At 40.8% G+C, this 17,573-nt stretch overlaps 1 protein-coding gene across 5 annotated transcripts in view; it reads right to left on the reverse strand.

The window, feature by feature from the left end:
* Positions 1-17,573, reverse strand: part of LOC121869191 (chloride channel protein 2-like) — a 136,901-nt gene that overhangs the window by 54,191 nt on the left and 65,137 nt on the right. For 4 of the 5 annotated variants that reach the window (XM_042370422.1, XM_042370425.1, XM_042370426.1 and 1 more), the window contains exons 7-9: positions 15,529-15,654; positions 13,361-13,445; positions 5,663-5,764 (exon numbers count right to left, since the gene is read on the reverse strand). In XM_042370422.1, the coding sequence (XP_042226356.1) occupies positions 5,663-5,764; positions 13,361-13,445; positions 15,529-15,654 (313 nt within the window). Of the gene's footprint in view, positions 1-5,662; positions 5,765-13,360; positions 13,446-14,300; positions 14,386-15,528; positions 15,655-17,573 lie in introns of all 5 variants that reach the window. The other variant, XM_042370423.1, reaches the window with a different exon arrangement.

The raw sequence follows: 17,573 nt of genomic DNA on the forward strand, positions 1-17,573 counted from the left end.
GCAGCCATTTCTTCGACCATTGTTGGAGCTCACAGAGGTCCTTCTGAAGCTCTTCACAGTCTGCTTGGTTCTTGATTTCCCGAAATAACTTGGCGTCATCGGCAAACATTTGTATGGAGAAGTGTACAACGTCAGGCATGTCATTTATGAAACAAACAAACAACAGCGGGCCCAATACACTGCCCTGTGGTACCCCGCTTGTGACAAGTACGGATGATGATTTCGTGCCATTAATCACCACACACACTGCTCGCGGTCATGTAGAAAGTCTTCTATCCACGCGAGGGCATTTTCCCGAATTCCGTACCCTTCCAGTTTGATTTTCAGCCTTTCGTGGGGTACACTGTTGAAAGCCTTGGCAAAATCTAGGTAAATATTGTCGATATTACCAGCCCATTCCAGAATATGGGTCCAAATATTCAATACCTTGAGCAATTGTGTTAAGCAGGAGTGCCCCGGTATAAAACCGTGTTGGCAATCCTTTACAAGGTTGTTTCGTAGTAGCTGTTCCATCGCGGCATCTCTAATAATACTTTCAAGTACTTTACATATTATGCTGGTCAGGCTCACCGGTCTATAGTTGTTCGTGAAGTGACGATCGCCCTTCTTGAAGATGGGACTCACATAAGCCACTTTCCATTCACTGGGGACCTTTTGTTCATCCAGGCATTTACAAAACAGGATCTTCAGGTGGCTCGGCAAGCTCGTTGGACAACTCTCTTAGCACTCTATGATGCACCATGTCAGGGCCAGGACTCTTATGGACCTTTAGCTTTGACAGTTTATTTCCAATACCCTCTTCTGTGAACACAATGTGGGTCAGTGTTGTGTCGAACCGTCTGTCCTCAAACGCAGGAAGGTTAATCGCATCCTCTCTTGTGAACACTGAGGAAAAGAAGCTGTTCAATGCCTCAGCTTTATCCTGATCAGATCTGCGTAACTACCATCTTCAAGCCTCAAGTCTGATACTCCTACACGCGTTTTTAATTTCGACTTTGCATAGCGGTAAAATGCCTTTGGGTTTGACTTGACCTCGCTTGCAACCAGCCTCTGGCACTCCTTTTCAGCCCTTCTACATTCTATCTTTCCTTGGTTTCTGGCTCTTGCATACATCCTCCTGTCCTGCTCATCGTTTGACCCAACCCACGTCTTGAATTTCTGGGTTTTCTTCTTTACTTTGTTGACCGCCGCATGGTTCATGTATAGGGATCCCCTTGTATTCCTAGAGGCACTGGGTTTGGTCTTGGGTATATATTTATCGATCAAATGGGTCACTTTACTAGTTATGATATTCAGCGTAGTGGCTGCGTTCTTGTGCCTTAATGAGTCAGGCCAGTGGATACCCCTCATCTCTTCCCTCATCCCGTTGTAATTTCCCTTGTAATATTTGCACCTTGGCCTGGTCTTATCTTGAACTAGGTAACAGTTAAATCTGAATGACAACACTATATGGTGACTGGTGCCAACTGGGGCAAGGTGTTCCAGTTTGGCCACCATACCCTCCTCGTTTGTTATGATGAGGTCTAGTGACTTGGGTGTTTGCTCCTCTCTCTAATGTGTCGGGTCTCTTGTCTGGTTCCTAACTCTAATATCGTTTCTTACAATCTCGCCATATGCACTTCTTGGTCTGCCCCTGGCTCTCCTCCCCTCCACATTTAGGTTCATGCACCGTTCAACCCAATTGACCTCATCCACCTCTCCAATGCTTTCAATACCCAGCTGCCCTCTTAGCTCTGAACAGAGCCTCCTGTCTTTCAGAGTCACATTACACACCCACCTCACCATTCTCATTTCAGTTCACTTAAGACTACTTACAGGGGGGCCCCTAAAAACCGTGAATAACATTTTTACTTGTGTACAAAGAAATGTATACTGTATTTCCTTTGTGTTTGCCCTAAGTACAATTATTTCTTTTACTTGTAGTACTGTATTGTATATGTGTGGCCTGTTGCATGTCTTGGACAGCTTAAGATACTGCTGATACTAGGCCCCTGGATTCCTTCCATTCCTTTCACATTTACTCTGATCACCACAAACTCCAATTGAATTTGAAAATTATAATGCTGCATACATTTTATTCTGAATTAATACTACAGTTTACATTGTTACTTTGATGAATGATGATATATCATAATATGGAACTGAATGAAAAACTAAAGATATGATGTAAACCTATTTAGTATCTCTGTTATAATGATCTGATACCCTAAGAAATTTCACACAGTGAAGAGTTGCTTGTTGTTAATGAAGGGCATAATAAGCTCTGATGAAGATCATCTTGTATCAAGGACCAGTTTCCAGACACTTTTAGGGTCAGTCTTTAAAGAGAAGTTCTACTGCATATACCAAATGAATGCTTTGACAGTATTAAGCAACATGTATACCATCAGTCTAAATTTTTTCCTCAAAATCAGAATTCACAAAGCCATGAAACTGTGAACCCATCCATACAAGTTGCAGCTGAAGGCTTGCACACAAATTGTAAAATGCATGAATCTGCCAAAAGAAACAAATCATTAATCAAAATTTTGTTTAGTTGATCTTTTAATTTATCACACAAGAGACATACTTGTGCAACCAGCCTTAGGCATATGGATCCTTTGTGAGTGCAAGGGAGGGTAGGGGGGGGGGGAAGAGGGAGGGAGGGAGGGGATGGATTTAGGTGGGAGAGGGAAAAGAGATAGTTTAAATGAACTTCACTTATGAATGGTCCATATCATTTTGGGAGCAGAGTTATTAACTGTAAATGTGATATGAAAAATGAGATAAACTTAAAATGAATAATATCTTCAACAACATTGAAAACATGAAAAAAAAATCCCTCCGTTTAAAATAAGGAATATACTGTACTGTACACATGAAATATTATCCAAGTCATTAGTTAACCTGACTATCATGATATGCATTTAACTTCATCATATACTTGTACCATAGTTAATAAAATAATCCAATGCTACAGTAAAAGTCCAAAAATCCGGATGCCAGAAATCCGGACCACCCGAGAATCCGGACTTTTCGAAAACTTTCAAAGTTTTTAAATTTAGCGGGCTTTTGTGGGTTACGTGAATGAATGGAGTTCCTTTAAAAAATTAAGTTGCCTAATTCTAATAATAAAAGTAATTGTAAATTATAGGCAGCTAATTTTGTTAGTTTTGTAATTAGCTTGTCCTGAAATGTAAAATTTGAGGCACTATAAATCTTTTGTGTGTATATGTGCATGCAGGAACACCACAGCGACAACAAGCGACCATGCGATCGCCACTTTAAAACAAGCAATCAAACTGTGACAACATATGTAATTTTGAGTCCTACTCTTTCCATTTACAGAGTACAAGCCCATAATAATGGCTCCTAAAGTAGATAAACTTCGTTGTATGAAGAGAAAGAACACATTGAAATTGAGTGACAAACTTGAAATAATTAAGAAACTAGAACGTGGTTTGAGCAATACTGTTCTAATGGAAACATACGACATTGGAAAGTCTACAATTTATGATATAAAAAAGGCAAAGAATAAAATTCAAGAATTCACAGCTTCTGAGCCTTACATTAAAATTGCTGAAAGAAAAAGTTTACATCGGCCCAAATTAGAAAATCTTGATAAAGTGTTGCACGAATGGTTTTTGTTAAAATGATCAGAAGGTATGGCAATTTCTGGGCCGATGCTTATTGCCAAAGCAAAGTCTTTTAAGGAGCAAATGAACATTGAATCAGAGTGCGCATTTAGTGATGGATGGCTTAGGAATTTCAAGACTCGTCATGGTATTAGACAGTTTGTTTATATTTTTGTCAAGTGTTGACTTTATTTTTCTTTAAAACTGCTTGTTTTGATAAATGAAGCATGCTATATTTGCTAATGAATAAACTATTAAAATGTATCTGTTTATCTCTTCTTTATTCCTCCTTAAATTTGAATTTTAAAAGTACTGCGTGAGAATCCGGAAAATCCGAAAATCCAGACCGACCCAATCCCCAAGCAGTCCGGATTTTTGGACTTCTACTGTAGTATATAGTACAGTATACAATATACTGAAAAAAAAATCATAAAAATTTTTACAATATGATTAAAATTTCTTGCACATGCCAAGCACCATATCAATATTACTAAATATGGAATTTTTTAATAACAAATCTTGAAGAACCATGCATCTGTAGTGGGGTATTTATCTGCCAACAGACATCCTCTACTTGTGACATAGTTAGATAACACAAAACTATACTACAGACAATTATGAAAATGCAATGTGTAAATAACAGAAGATCATGGTGAAAGTGCTCTATGGTGGAATCAACGGCCGTGAGAGTGAATGAAGGCTGAGTCTTTGTTTGTCCTTTGTTCTGACCACCATGCAGCACATGGAGAGGGCTTGCAAAATTGAAAACCAAAAGAGATTACACTGACTAAAATAATTTGAAGAATTATGTACAGTACAGTATCAAATTACACAAAAGTAAGTAAGGGAATTCTTTTTTATACAATTCAAATGTTCTTGACTGATATACTGTATTAGAAAATGGGCCAAATAGAAGAAAAAGGTGGATGTAGACTTGTAAGGGCATAAAAACAGTGTGATGCTTCTTCAGGAAACTACTCTAGTGAACATGACAAGAGAACGAGTGTCTTTACACCAGTGAAGGTTCCAAGTGCACTCTGGAGTCAGGCAGTGTGTGTATTGTGGAGTCAGGCAGTGTGTGTATTGTGGAGTCAGGCAGTGTGTGTACTGTGGAGTCAGGCAGTGTGTACTATGGAGTCAGGCAGTGTGTACTATGGAGTCAGGCAGTGTGTGTACTGTGGAGTCAGGCAGTGTGTGTACTGTGGAGTCAGGCAGTGTGTGTGGGTCTCAATGTTTTGGGATCACTAAAGTTTATGTTTAGTAGCACTTCAGTACAAAGATAATAAATATTAATAAATTAAATTGCTTCAATAAATGGCAACAAAATCTTCGTTGAAGTCTACATACGTTCTGGATAATCCACATCAGTAATCGTACAGTACAGGTATATCCTTCTGTTTATTCAGCACCAGGTAATTAGTATAGTATGCTTGTATTAATCCTGTTGCTGCTGACTTGATCAACTTGTGACTAAAATGTTCAGACTACAGTACAGTGCAAATTGCCATTAGGCTTTAAAGAAATAAATTAAAAACTTATAAAGAGCCTTTCATAAAACCAGTCTATGATACATCTGTGTCAAATTTCAAGTGAAGGAAATATGAGTTGAAGGATAATGATGGATGGATGATGATGATAATCAATGATGGACCTTGTCATAGGCCCAGCAGCTGAGCTAACAACTCGCCATTAGTGCCCTTATACTGATCATTTTTCTTTCTTTTTTTAATAAATTTGATGATACAAAAATGAATACAGTACAGTATTAATACAGTGAATACATAAACACTGTGTAGAAGAATTAATACCCAAGTGACATACAATACTCACAAAGACTACCATTGCACAACATAGAAACAAAACTAAGCTTAAATTTGATACAGCAAATGGCTTTAAGTTGTAGAAAGTTACCGGTAAGAGGCAATGGACATGCCAAATGAAGGACATTAGCTCAGCCAGCTGGGGTAATACAACAGAAATTCCAATGCTGATCTGTGTAAACAGCAAAATAAGCTTAGCATTAACAAAAATATGTAAATACTGAATACCTTTTTTGAAGAAAGGCTTTCATTTTCTTGTTCCTTCGCATGAAGATGACATACTGTCGATGCACCCATACAAACAGTGCACCCAGGAACCCGCACATTACCCTGCCAAGAATGGTTAATGAGCATGTTAAGATACAACACTATACTACTGTACTGGGAATTCTAATCACTATGATATAAGGTAGGAATTGTTTGAAACTTATTAAATTTAGGATATCAGAATGGACTTGTAAGGAAATCAGGAAACAGGAATTAGAGTTGGACAGATGATGATCGCAAGAACTTGAGATCAACAGTAAACTACCGAAGGCCCCAAGTAGTTATATACCGGGTATGTATAATTGTGCAATAGCGAAAGTCCTAGGCAAGAGTGGTGACTGGTGAAGACCCACGGAACTCATCCCTGTCAATTTTCTGATACTGTAATCCAGTATAAAGGATCTCAATAGATGAGGCAGCAATATGAATGAGGGTGGGAGTGGGAAGAAGTGCCTCCTATCCGGGAATGCCAAATATTAAAATACAGATCTAATTTTACAGCCATTTAGGAACCTCTTTGTTGAGAGATCATCTGAGTGGTGGCAGTACAACACCTTGGAAAAAACAATGAAAAACAGCACAAATTTTGTAATATTGAGCAGGTTATTTCAAGTTTCTGCCAATCTTCCTAGATGTATTTGAAGGGTTTATATAACTGGAAGTTTTGAAAATATTTTGAAACTAGAAATTTGGTTCAGCATTTAACTTTTTCGCCTCTCACTTATTTGATATTGGGAGAAGATAACCTTCAACACCAAGTTGTTTATGAAAAAAAAAATTGTGAGAATTACAAGTTAGGTGGCGAAGATATATGAGCAGACTAGAAAGGTTACTGAGGTAGAGTGATGAGGGTAAACTAAAGAGAGGAGAAGAATACATCCTGATGATATAAGGGACTACAGTGTAAAATATTATTTACTTACAGAGGTTTGACAAGAACGTGAAAAAAAAGTTGAATGAACTGTAAAATGTTTTTAAGTTCTGAAGATACAAAAATTTCTCCAACCTGAAGACTGAACAAAATTTTTGGAAAATTGCAAAGAAGCAACCAAGTTCACAAGATTTTGATAAAGATGAACAAGCACATCAAACAAACTACAGTACAGTATTAAGATAAAAAAGTATGAGTGTTAATTCATAACTGGCTATATGTGGCTATACTAGCAGGTTCAATGTATTAATATGTGGATTAAAACAGCTTTTGACGTAAAAATTTTAACTAGTTTTTAAGGAAGATTTAGTAAAGGTTCCCACAGTAAATCTGTTAAAGGAGATCATGATGGATATAAAGGTCTATTTCACTATGAGTTATTTAGTACATATTAACTTGGACAGGTTCTTTAAAGGAATTCCAAGATGCTTGTTGTGACCATCTTCTCAGTCTATGGATGAAGTTCTTCACTGTAAATGTAAAATTGGAATAGTTTTGAAGATCAAAAGTCAGAGGAATAAGATGCCAGTAACAACAACACCCTGGCAACTGTCCCTGGTTTGGCAGCTTAATAATCCAAGAAAATCATAATTTTTCCCGTACACTGCTGCTACAAGATCTTCTGTGCAGTGGCTTAGTGGGCTAGACTTCTTCTGGAGGCACCATAGTATTGTGTAACAGTCACAAGATCTTTACTGCAGAACTCTTGACTCAGACATGTACCCAATAGGAGGGAGCAGCTCCACTTCTAGGAGTCCAAGGAAAGGGGTGAGAATCTGCTCTAGAAAGATGAATACCCAGGATACCCAGGAACTATGTTGTAGAGAGCAGTTATACTCACACTTGAGGACTGGCCTCAAGGATTTTCCTATTTCTTGTGCACTATACGATCACATGACCTGACCACCATGAATAAGCAACTGGTACAATAAATATTGTTTAATCAAACATTCCCAAAACACAACACAGAAATCATATCATCTAGCCGTCAGAAACAGGCCATGACTCCCTTAGGCCTAATGTAAGAACAGTGTCATGAAGTGTTTACCCACTAGAAGCCACAAAACTAAAAATATAAATATTGTAAATGGAATTATCACATTTTGGCAAAAGTTACTTAACAAGGAGCATTTTACTAAGTTGTAAATATCTTCATAAATGTCGGTAGTCTAAAACAGGATCTATTAAGCAGTCTTACAAATTGTACCACAAAAAGTTTGATCGGTAAGAAACCAAATGTTTAAAGTGTAGTTTGTGTGTGTGTCAGTAGCTGGGACAATAGCCAACCCCCCCCCCCCTCCCATCAAAAAAACCCCAAAAAACACTTGTCTTTACACAGCAAGGTTGGAGTAATTGTACTTGTAATTTAAATAAAAGTAATTACAGTCAACCCTCGCTTTACGCGGTCCCACATTCCGCGTTTCCACGTTTACGCGGTACCCTGCCGAAACCGGAATGCTCACATTCCGCGGTGCGTGTACCCCTTTACGCGGAGAGTGTCTGGCTCGACGCTATTTTTAGATTTGCCCCTCCCGACTGCTCCCGCCTCCGCCTGGGCATGCCGCGCGGTAAGGTTGCGCAGTGCATGTCTCTGTTGTGTTATCAGTGACGTCATATGACGTATCGGACTGTGATTGGCCATGCATCCCTACCTCCCTCCGCTGCTAGCTGTAATTGGTTTAAAGTAATATGATGCGTCCACCCGGAGGAGGGAGGGAGGGAGGAAAGACGATGCTTGACCTAGCCGCGGCAGTTTCATCCCTCCAGGCCACACCGTGTAATCGTGCATTCATTGTTCTGTAAAATGGCTTCCGCCGGACCACCGCCCCCAGAGAGAAACCTTTCCTTACCTGGACCCAGCCGCCCTAAGCCAAAGAAGACACGACGTTCCTTAAGCTACGAGGTGAAGTACAAGATCATCCAAGAGTTGGAGAAAGGAACAAGACAGGTTGATTTGGCGCGCCAGCATGGTGTGAACGAATCTACGATCCGGACGATAAAGAAGGATGCAGCCAAGATAAAGGAGCACATGAACATCACAAAGTCTACAGGTGCTTCTATGATCAAGTATTTCCACAACCAGGTGCTTCTCAAGACGGAAAAATTACTTGTGAGCTACTTGGTGCATCAGGCGCGACGGAACATGGCGGTGGACACGCGCTCTGTTAAGGAGTACGCACGTGAACTGTATGCTGCAGTGTCACGAAAGATGGGAATTACAGAGCCCAAACCCTTTAATGCTTCCTCTGGGTGGTTACAGAGGTTTAAGAAGAGGAACAAGATCACCAATATCAACATTGGTGGTGAAGAAGCTAGTGCTGACCGTGTTGCGGCTAGGGAATTTCCTCCGTTTTTACGTGAGATTATGGAGGAAGGACAGTACACCGACGACCAGGTGTTTAACATGGACGAATCTGGTCTTTTTTGGAAAAAGCTACCTTCCAAGACCTTCGTTGTGAAGAATGCCAGCAAGATTCGGGGCCGGAAGTTGCAGAAGGAGCGCATCACCGTCCTGTTTACCACCAATGCCTCCGGTACCTGTAAGCTCAAGTTATCGGTGATCCACACAGCACGCAAGCCGCACGCCTACAAGAACATGGACATGACCAAGCTAAATGTCCACTGGCTGACCGCACGTAAGGCGTGGATGTTCTCTACTCTGTCCCTCTCCTGGTTTGATGACTGTTTCGTTCCTGACGTGAAGAAATTCTGTGAGCAACAGAATGTTCCATTCAAGATTTTGTTGCTGCTTGACAACGCACCAGGACACTCGCCCCTACTGTTAGATCGTCACCCCAACGTAAAAGTGGTCTTCCTTCTTCCCAACACTACATCATTAATACAGCCTATGGACCAAGAATTGATCTGTAATGTGAAAGCTGCATTCTCTGCAAAGAAATTTAAGCTCCTGAACGACTACATCAACACCAAGGATGAGTTGCGTAACCTGGGTGGCACCGATAGCAAGAGCGAAGACGACGAGGAACAACAGTTGGCAGAGCAAGAAGTACTTGTGAAACAATTTTGGAGAAATTTCAACATCAAGAAAGCTGTGGACTTCTTGGTGGAGGCATGGGATCAGCTGTCTGTAGCAACGGTTCGTCATGCATGGAGACATGTGTTGCAAGGTATTCCAGGTGGGAGGCAGAGTCAATCTGTGACTGGTGAGGTTCAGACTGTTGCAGTAGCAGTGGACCTTGCCAGAGAAGCTGCGCAGAGTGTTACAGCTGCAGGCTTCTCCGAGACCACCAACGACGACATCCTGGAGGTGATAAGGGATCCTGATGTGACTGCCGACGAGATGCTAGATGATGATGACGTCAGTGAAGAGGCAGGTGGTGCGTCATCCCAAGAAGAACGCAAGTTATCCCATAGTAATGTAAGGGGTGCCATCGAGTGTGTTGAGAAACTCAAGCTCCTCCTTTCCGACGACCCTGACGATAACCGGTATGAAGTCTTCACTACCCAGCTGTTGCAGACTATGGAGCCCTACATCAAGGTGTATCACGACAACATCAACACCAGCCGTCAGCAAAGCATTACCGAGTTCTTCGCCCGCAACCCACCACAGCCAGCCCAAGCCAGTGATAGTGACAGAGACAGAGACAATGATGGTGACTTTGAGGGATTTGTCAGGGAGGCACTAATAAGTGTGGATGACAGGATGAAGACTCACCTGAGGGCCAGTAGCCTGCCCTCTGCCTCGGAACCAGCCTCCATTCCCCTACGCCGACCCATCTCTTCTACTAACGTAAGTGTTAACCCAACCTTGTTTTTTTCTAGCCTAACTCTATATATTATGTGTGGGCGAATACCATCATAAAGTTTAGATGTTATTTTTAGTAAAACGTACGTATTGTGTCGGGAAAAAGTGGAGTTTGGGGGTCGGCCCGGTCTCTATTTCAATTAATCCCATATGTTATGTTGTTCACTTTAAGCAGGCCGCCGTGGGTTGAATTAACCGCGTAAAGTGAGGGTTCACTGTGTATAGATATATATATATATATATATATATATATATATATATATCTTGATAAAATCAGTTGCCTCTGAAGATGTCTTGAATAAAGATGAAAGCTAAGGTACTCCGTTGTTTCCATTTTCCCGTGTGATTTTATCAAGATTAATCTTATCCACGTTTTCATTGTGGATTGACATGAAATATATATATATATATATATATATATATATATATATATATATATATATATATATATATATATATATATATATATATATATATATATATATACCCGGTAAATATAGCAGTCCCTCAGTTCACGAGCACAATTCATTCCAGAAGGTTGCTCGTTAACCGAAAAATTCGTTAACCGAAACCATTGTTTCAATGGGTTTTTGGGTAATTGGTTCCAGCTCACCGAAAATTGCCTATAGTCAAGAAAAAAGGTAGTAAAGTACACTTACTTTGAGGTGTGTATGTAGAAGGCTCCTGGATGATGATGCTGATGTGAATTTGAAGTGGGAGGAGGAGGAAGAGAAGGAAGTGGGAGGTGGAGGAGAAGCATTTTACTGTTTCTTGGAAGGTGAGTCACCTTCCATGAAAATGTCAGGAACCTCTGGACTGACAGATTCTCCAGCAGGAACATCCTCTCTCATTCTTGAAGTGGAAGGCTGAGGGCTAGCATCTTGTTCCTGCTGCCTTTTAGTGAAGAAACTGTCAATTTTTGTCTGCGGGCCATCTCTCCTACTCATCATTAACTGATGTTTGAAGAAGGAGACCACTGTGTCCTCAACATGACACAAAGCTAGTTCACATCTGGGTGCCTTGAAGCCAGTTTCCTGAACTTCTCCCAGTGGTCAACAACATCTTTCAACTCTGAAGTTGACATATGGTCATCACTTTCCCTTTCCTCCTCACCACTGTCAGCCTCTAACATCTCATCCAGTTGCTGCAAGTTTTCAGGAGTAAGTTCGTGCTCATGAGACATCCTTCTCTTCCACTTCAAGGCCCAATGACTGACCAATGGACACAATCTCCTGGTCCAACTCTGCTTCTTCCTGAAATCCCTCAAAATCATGGACTACTGATGGCCACAGTGCTTTCCATGAAGAATTGAGGGATCTAGTGGAGACTTCTTGCCATGAGGACACAATCAATTTTACAGCCTCAGGATGTTAAACTGAGTCTTCCAGAACTGGGCCAATGTTAGATCAGGATCAGTGGTAGTTGCCTGATGACACCTCCTGAACATTTTCTTCATGTACAGCTTCTTAAAGTTGCTGATCACATTCTGGTCCATTGGCTGTATGATTGATGTAGTGTTGGGAGGCAAAAACAACACTTTCACAAAATCAAATTGAGACTCCAAAGTGCTGGCAAGTTGAGGGTCATGACCAGGAGCATTATCCATAAGGAGAAGAGCCTTTAAAGGGAGTTTATTGCTGGTTTGGTAGCTCTTCACAGAAGGGCAAAACAACTCAACAGCCCATTCATTAAAGAGCTGTCTTGCTACCCATGCCTTACGGTTGGACTTCCAATAAACTCCAAGCCGACCTCTTACCACTTTCTGTTGCTTGAACACCCTGGGGTTCTCAGAGTGGTAGACAAGCATAGGCTTCAGTCGGAAATCCCCTGAAGCATTGGCACCAAGCAATAGAGTGAGATAGTCTTTCATGGGTTTATGCCCAGGTAAAGAGGCTTCATCTCTGGTGATGAATGTACTGGTAGTGGTGGTACTGTGGGAGGTGCATACTGGTAGTGGTGGTACTGTTGGAGGTGCTTACTGGTAGTGGTGGTATCAGATTCCCAGGGGTTCAGCTTCTTCGTCACCTCCCCCTCCTTGGCCTCAAGTCTAAAACTAACTCAAGTTTCACCTACGACTTGGGGCACCCTTCAAGGCTGTTCACATCACTACTGTTGTTTTACACTGACTGCACCAAGGGAGGACCACCTAACCTATATTCAAGCTAGATTTGCCTTGGGACACATCAGAACATTTAGGAGTAAACCCAGAGCGTCAGTCACGAGGGCCTGGCGTCACATATTACACAGTCTGGATATGTGTGATAGTCAATTAGGTTTTTACGACAAGCTGATATAGATACAACTATCCGATATAGAATAACACAGTACTGGCTAACCCTTATATATCAAACACACATTCTTACATCAGGATCAATTACATGCAAAAGTATTTCATAAGTTATCAAAAAGGATTATATTTTTGAATTCTTATTCAGTCTTGCAGCCATGTTACAGCTTTTCCTCTTATGGGCGTAGGGCAGAATCAAATTCGCCCGCAAATGGTCCACGACACACCCGAAGACCATGATAAATGTAGTTCAATGTTGTGAGTGAGTGTGAGTTACCAGCAGTTCTAAGGCAATGTGTGACAGGAGAGCGTATTGCTGTGGAAGCAGCCGAGAGTGAAATATCTCTGTACAGTATTTCTTTTACAGGCTACTTGACGAAAATTTGCTAAGTTGATAGAGTCACTATGGTAACCAACATTCAAAGCCACCAATAGCACCACTCATATGCTCTGGAAGGGGCTACATAAATAACAATCAAAAGATATCCGCATTTTGGATCCTATAATCAATTCTTATATATACAGCTATCTTGAAAGATAACAAAAGACATAAATTGTAAAGGAGACTAAAAGTAAGAAACATAAGGATACAAGTTTTCATACAGAACTCATATCAAGTTATGAAACACAAGGGAGAGAGAGTAACGTTTTGTGTCGAGAAGACCTTCCGCTTACCCAATGAGAGCAAAGACGAACAACTCCTGTGGATCGAACGGGTACTCGACCTTGAAGTTGGTTTTGAAGAGAGCAGTCAAGGTCTCTGGGAATAAGAACAAGAACATAACATCAACACAGGGTATCATCATCATACATCTGCCTATAGGATTAAGTGTCGACAGGACAAAGACCAGGCAACGACGTGAACCTCCGCCATGTTTATCGAAGACGCTGGAAGAGGAAATGTTGAACCTCATTTGTAGATGAATTCTGTTGTGGTGCAACAACCAGGAGGAGTTCTATGGCAGGGAGGTGAGGGAGAGTAAGCTGCAGTCACGTTGGCCCGTGCTAGAGGATGCTCAGGGAGAAAAAGGAAGGTAATATGAAGAACAGTGGATGAAAAGAAAATGAGAGAAAAATAGAGAAGTAGCCTGCAGGATGCTGGTGCAAGGAGTCATCTACTACTGCTAAGGGCATCCCCTGCAGGGACCTAGCGACCCTGGGAGCAACAGCAGGAGCAGGATTCTACTAGGCCACCCTCAAAATGCGTCATTAATAGTAAGACCGAAAAGAAAACCATGTATACTTCCAAAAACAGCAAAAGTTCGTATTATTTACCACAAGCTCTTAAAAAAAAATTACAAATGAACATGTGACTGAATTTTGCCAAGGGCAGCAGCTAGTTTACAATGAATGGTAGCAGAGCAAAGGTCACAAAGGTCGTGATATATATATATATATATATATATATATATATATATATATATATATATATATATATATATATATATATATATATATATATATATATATATATATATATATATATATATATATAATGACCTAGTTGTTTTATTTTCTTTCTGCTGTTTTGGGAAGCACACTTTTGTTTTAGGTCTGAGAGAGAAGTGTTAGTTGTGTCTGGGCAGGACCTGGCAGGTGGTAGACACCACCTTACCCGAGGAGAGCGAAGACAAACAGCTCCTGAGGGTCGAATGGAATGTCCACTTTAAAGGAGGTCGTGAAGAGCGGAGTCAGCGTGGCTGAGGAAACAGAGACAACACTAGAGCAGGAACATGTCTTAATTGAGATAGGTTCTAATCACCTTAACTAATGAAGATTAGTGAAGATGAAAGAAGACTCAAAAGGCGCTGCTAGTTTAGTCCACAACTCTTACAGTGACTGAAGGATAAGTTGTTCATACATTCATGTAAGGTATGTACATTTGTTATACCATTTGTAGGTGAAGGTAATTAAAGATGAAGTTTTAACATGAGATAAGAAGACCTCCACTAACAGAAGGACACGACACACCTATACAGTATACTCTATATGTTTTTAGAAATGAATACTGATTCAAACAATCTGAACACTTATTATAATTTACAAGAGGTTATGTAATTGTAATGATACAGTATAAGGCGAAGTATGCAACAAAAACCCTATAGTCTATTGTTAATATTGAGACAAACCTGCAAGAAACATATTTACTAATCAACACTTCTACAATAATGTTATCAAAACAAATAAATCATCCAGACTTTAATTTAGCCAAAATCTTCAGTGTCGACTTTAATATTTTTTCTAGAAAACCTAAAGGATCCAACACATTTCTTTTATTATCAATTAGTGTGAAACATTTAATTAATAACATGCTAGTACAGTATTAAAGTTAATTTCCCTGCTCTGGATACAGTAAGTCAAAAGGGCCCCCATCATCCTCTTGTTGGCTTCGGTGGTGCTGTGTGGTGGAGCTGCCTTAATTGTGTGATCCCCTGACTATGGACCAATATGTATCCCACCACAGCAAGGAGGTTGAGAGTTGTTCATGTCCGAGACTGAAGTTTTGTTGTAATTTTGAGTTAGTCATTTTTCCTAACTCACTGTTTCTGTCTGTCTGTCTCTTTCTCAGCAGTTCACGATATATTTATCATAACCCAACTCGATACTGAGAGAGAGACGAAATGTTATCTCCCATCAGAGAGAGATGACCCGCATTGATCACACACACACACACACACACACACACACACACACACACACACACACACACACACACACACACACACACACACACACACACACACACACACACACACACACACACACACACACACACACACACACACACACACACACACTGCTATACTCCAAGTAACACATGCAGGAAAATACAAGTGCATTACCTTCGTCGTTGAACCAAACCGCCAGCAGTCTGAACACCATAGCGCCACATACGGCTGCGAAGAACCCCCGCCAGTAGTTTCTGACGGCGAAGTACACGCTGGTGACCTCGATGCTGAATAACACTCCTGTGAGGGGGGGTGGAGGGGATACCAAAGGCTATTACTGGTTCGGGGAAAAACCTGAAAACGTGTATTAGTACTGAAAAAGTTCAACAGAAAGGAGAGGCGTGGGAGAGCGAAGGGGAGGAGGGGGGGGGGAATGAGAACCCACTGTGAAGAGGAAGGTCACGAGTGTGGGGTTTCAACCTGTGTGATGATGACGATACGAGACAGTGGACCGCCTGGAATGATGAAGCAGAATGATGAAAAAGAGGATAATGACTGAAGAATAGAAGGAAGGATGATGACTGAAAAATAGAAGAATAATGACTGAAGAACAAAAGGGAGGAAAATGACTAAAGAACAAGAGGGGATAATGAATGAAGAACAAAAGGGAGGATAATGACTAAAGGACAGAAGAGAGGATAATGACTGAAGAACAGAAGAGAGGATAATGACTGAAGAACAAAAGGGAGGATAATGAATGAAGAACAAAAGGGAGGATAATGAATGAAGAACAAAAGGGAGGATAATGACTGAAGAACAAAAGGGGGATAATGAATGAAGAACAAAAGGGAGGATAATGAATGAAGAACAAAAGGGAGGATAATCAATGAAGAATAGAAGAAAGGGTCAGGATGAATGAGTTGGGTTACCTTGGGTCAGTGTTCACATAAGAGACACTGGATAATACGCCTCAGGGTTGGAAAATTAATTAAGACAGATAGCAATTACAGACAATATCATGAAAAAGAAAATAACTAGTTTAAAGAATTCAAAACTCACGGTGTGGACAGATCACATTCCAAGGTGATAAAGGAGGTGACAACTGTGATTTGTACTCCACTTACACTCCTATTGAGCTAGTCTCTGGATCAAGGAAAAGCACCTAGGGTCTGGAAATCAGCTAAAGTCAGGGTAGAAAAGGTGCAGCAGAAAACTACAGGCTGATCAGTCTACCATCCCATATTGGTAAACTTGTTGATAAAATTGTGAGGGACGTTATCATCCAACACCTGACCGAGCACAGTCTTATCAATGCATCACAACACGGTTTCATGGAAAGAAAATCCTGCCTGACAAGCTTAGTCAATTTCCTTGAAATGGCAAGAGACTATGTCGACCACGGCTTACCGAATCCATGAAAAAGCCTAACCTAACCGAAACAAAAGTGTTATATTTTATATTTTAGATATGAGACTGGGGTTTGGTCCGTTGGGGTTTTATCCGGTCACCCGGCTTACCAGTGGGTGTGTTGTACAAGGAGTTTTTTTAAGGCGTTTGGCAAAGTCCCACATGCACGAATATACTGTAGCTTCTCGACCCAAGCACATGGTATAAATGAGGTACATTCTGAATGGAAAGTTCTCAGTGGAGTACTTTAAGGGTCTATCCCTGGATCCACCCCGTTTGTGATCTACAGAAACAACATAGCCGAAAATATGTTGATCCATATTGTTAAGTTTGTGGAGGAAACAAAGATATTTGTGAAGGTAAGCAAGTCAAGACGATGAGGTAACAATGCAGAAAGACCTGCATGAGGAGTTCCAATGGTCTCAACACTGGCAAATGTTCTTTAACATTACAAAATGCAAGACTGCACGTAGGATACAACAACTCTAATCACAACTATTCTGTTAATAACACTTTCCTCGATACTGTTGATAAGGAGAAAGAGCTTGGCGGTGTGAGAGATCATTCACTGAGGGCGGCACAACAAGTGAGAGCAGCAGTGAGGAAAACAAGCCGAGGTTTGGGAATTATAAAGCGAACCTTCGAATACAAAGACAGGAAAATGCTCCTTCAAGTTTATAAACCTCAAGTACATCCCAGTCTGGATTACTGCTTACAGGCATGGAAACCTTACCTCCAGAAAAACCTAACATCCCTAGAAAAGATGATTCCGGAACTATGACATCTCGATTATTCCAGTAGAGTCGTAGACT

Source organism: Homarus americanus, unplaced genomic scaffold, assembly GCF_018991925.1.
Source record: "Homarus americanus isolate GMGI-L3 unplaced genomic scaffold, GMGI_Hamer_2.0 scaffold25467, whole genome shotgun sequence".
In the NCBI taxonomy this organism is placed as follows: Eukaryota; Metazoa; Arthropoda; class Malacostraca; order Decapoda; family Nephropidae; genus Homarus; species Homarus americanus.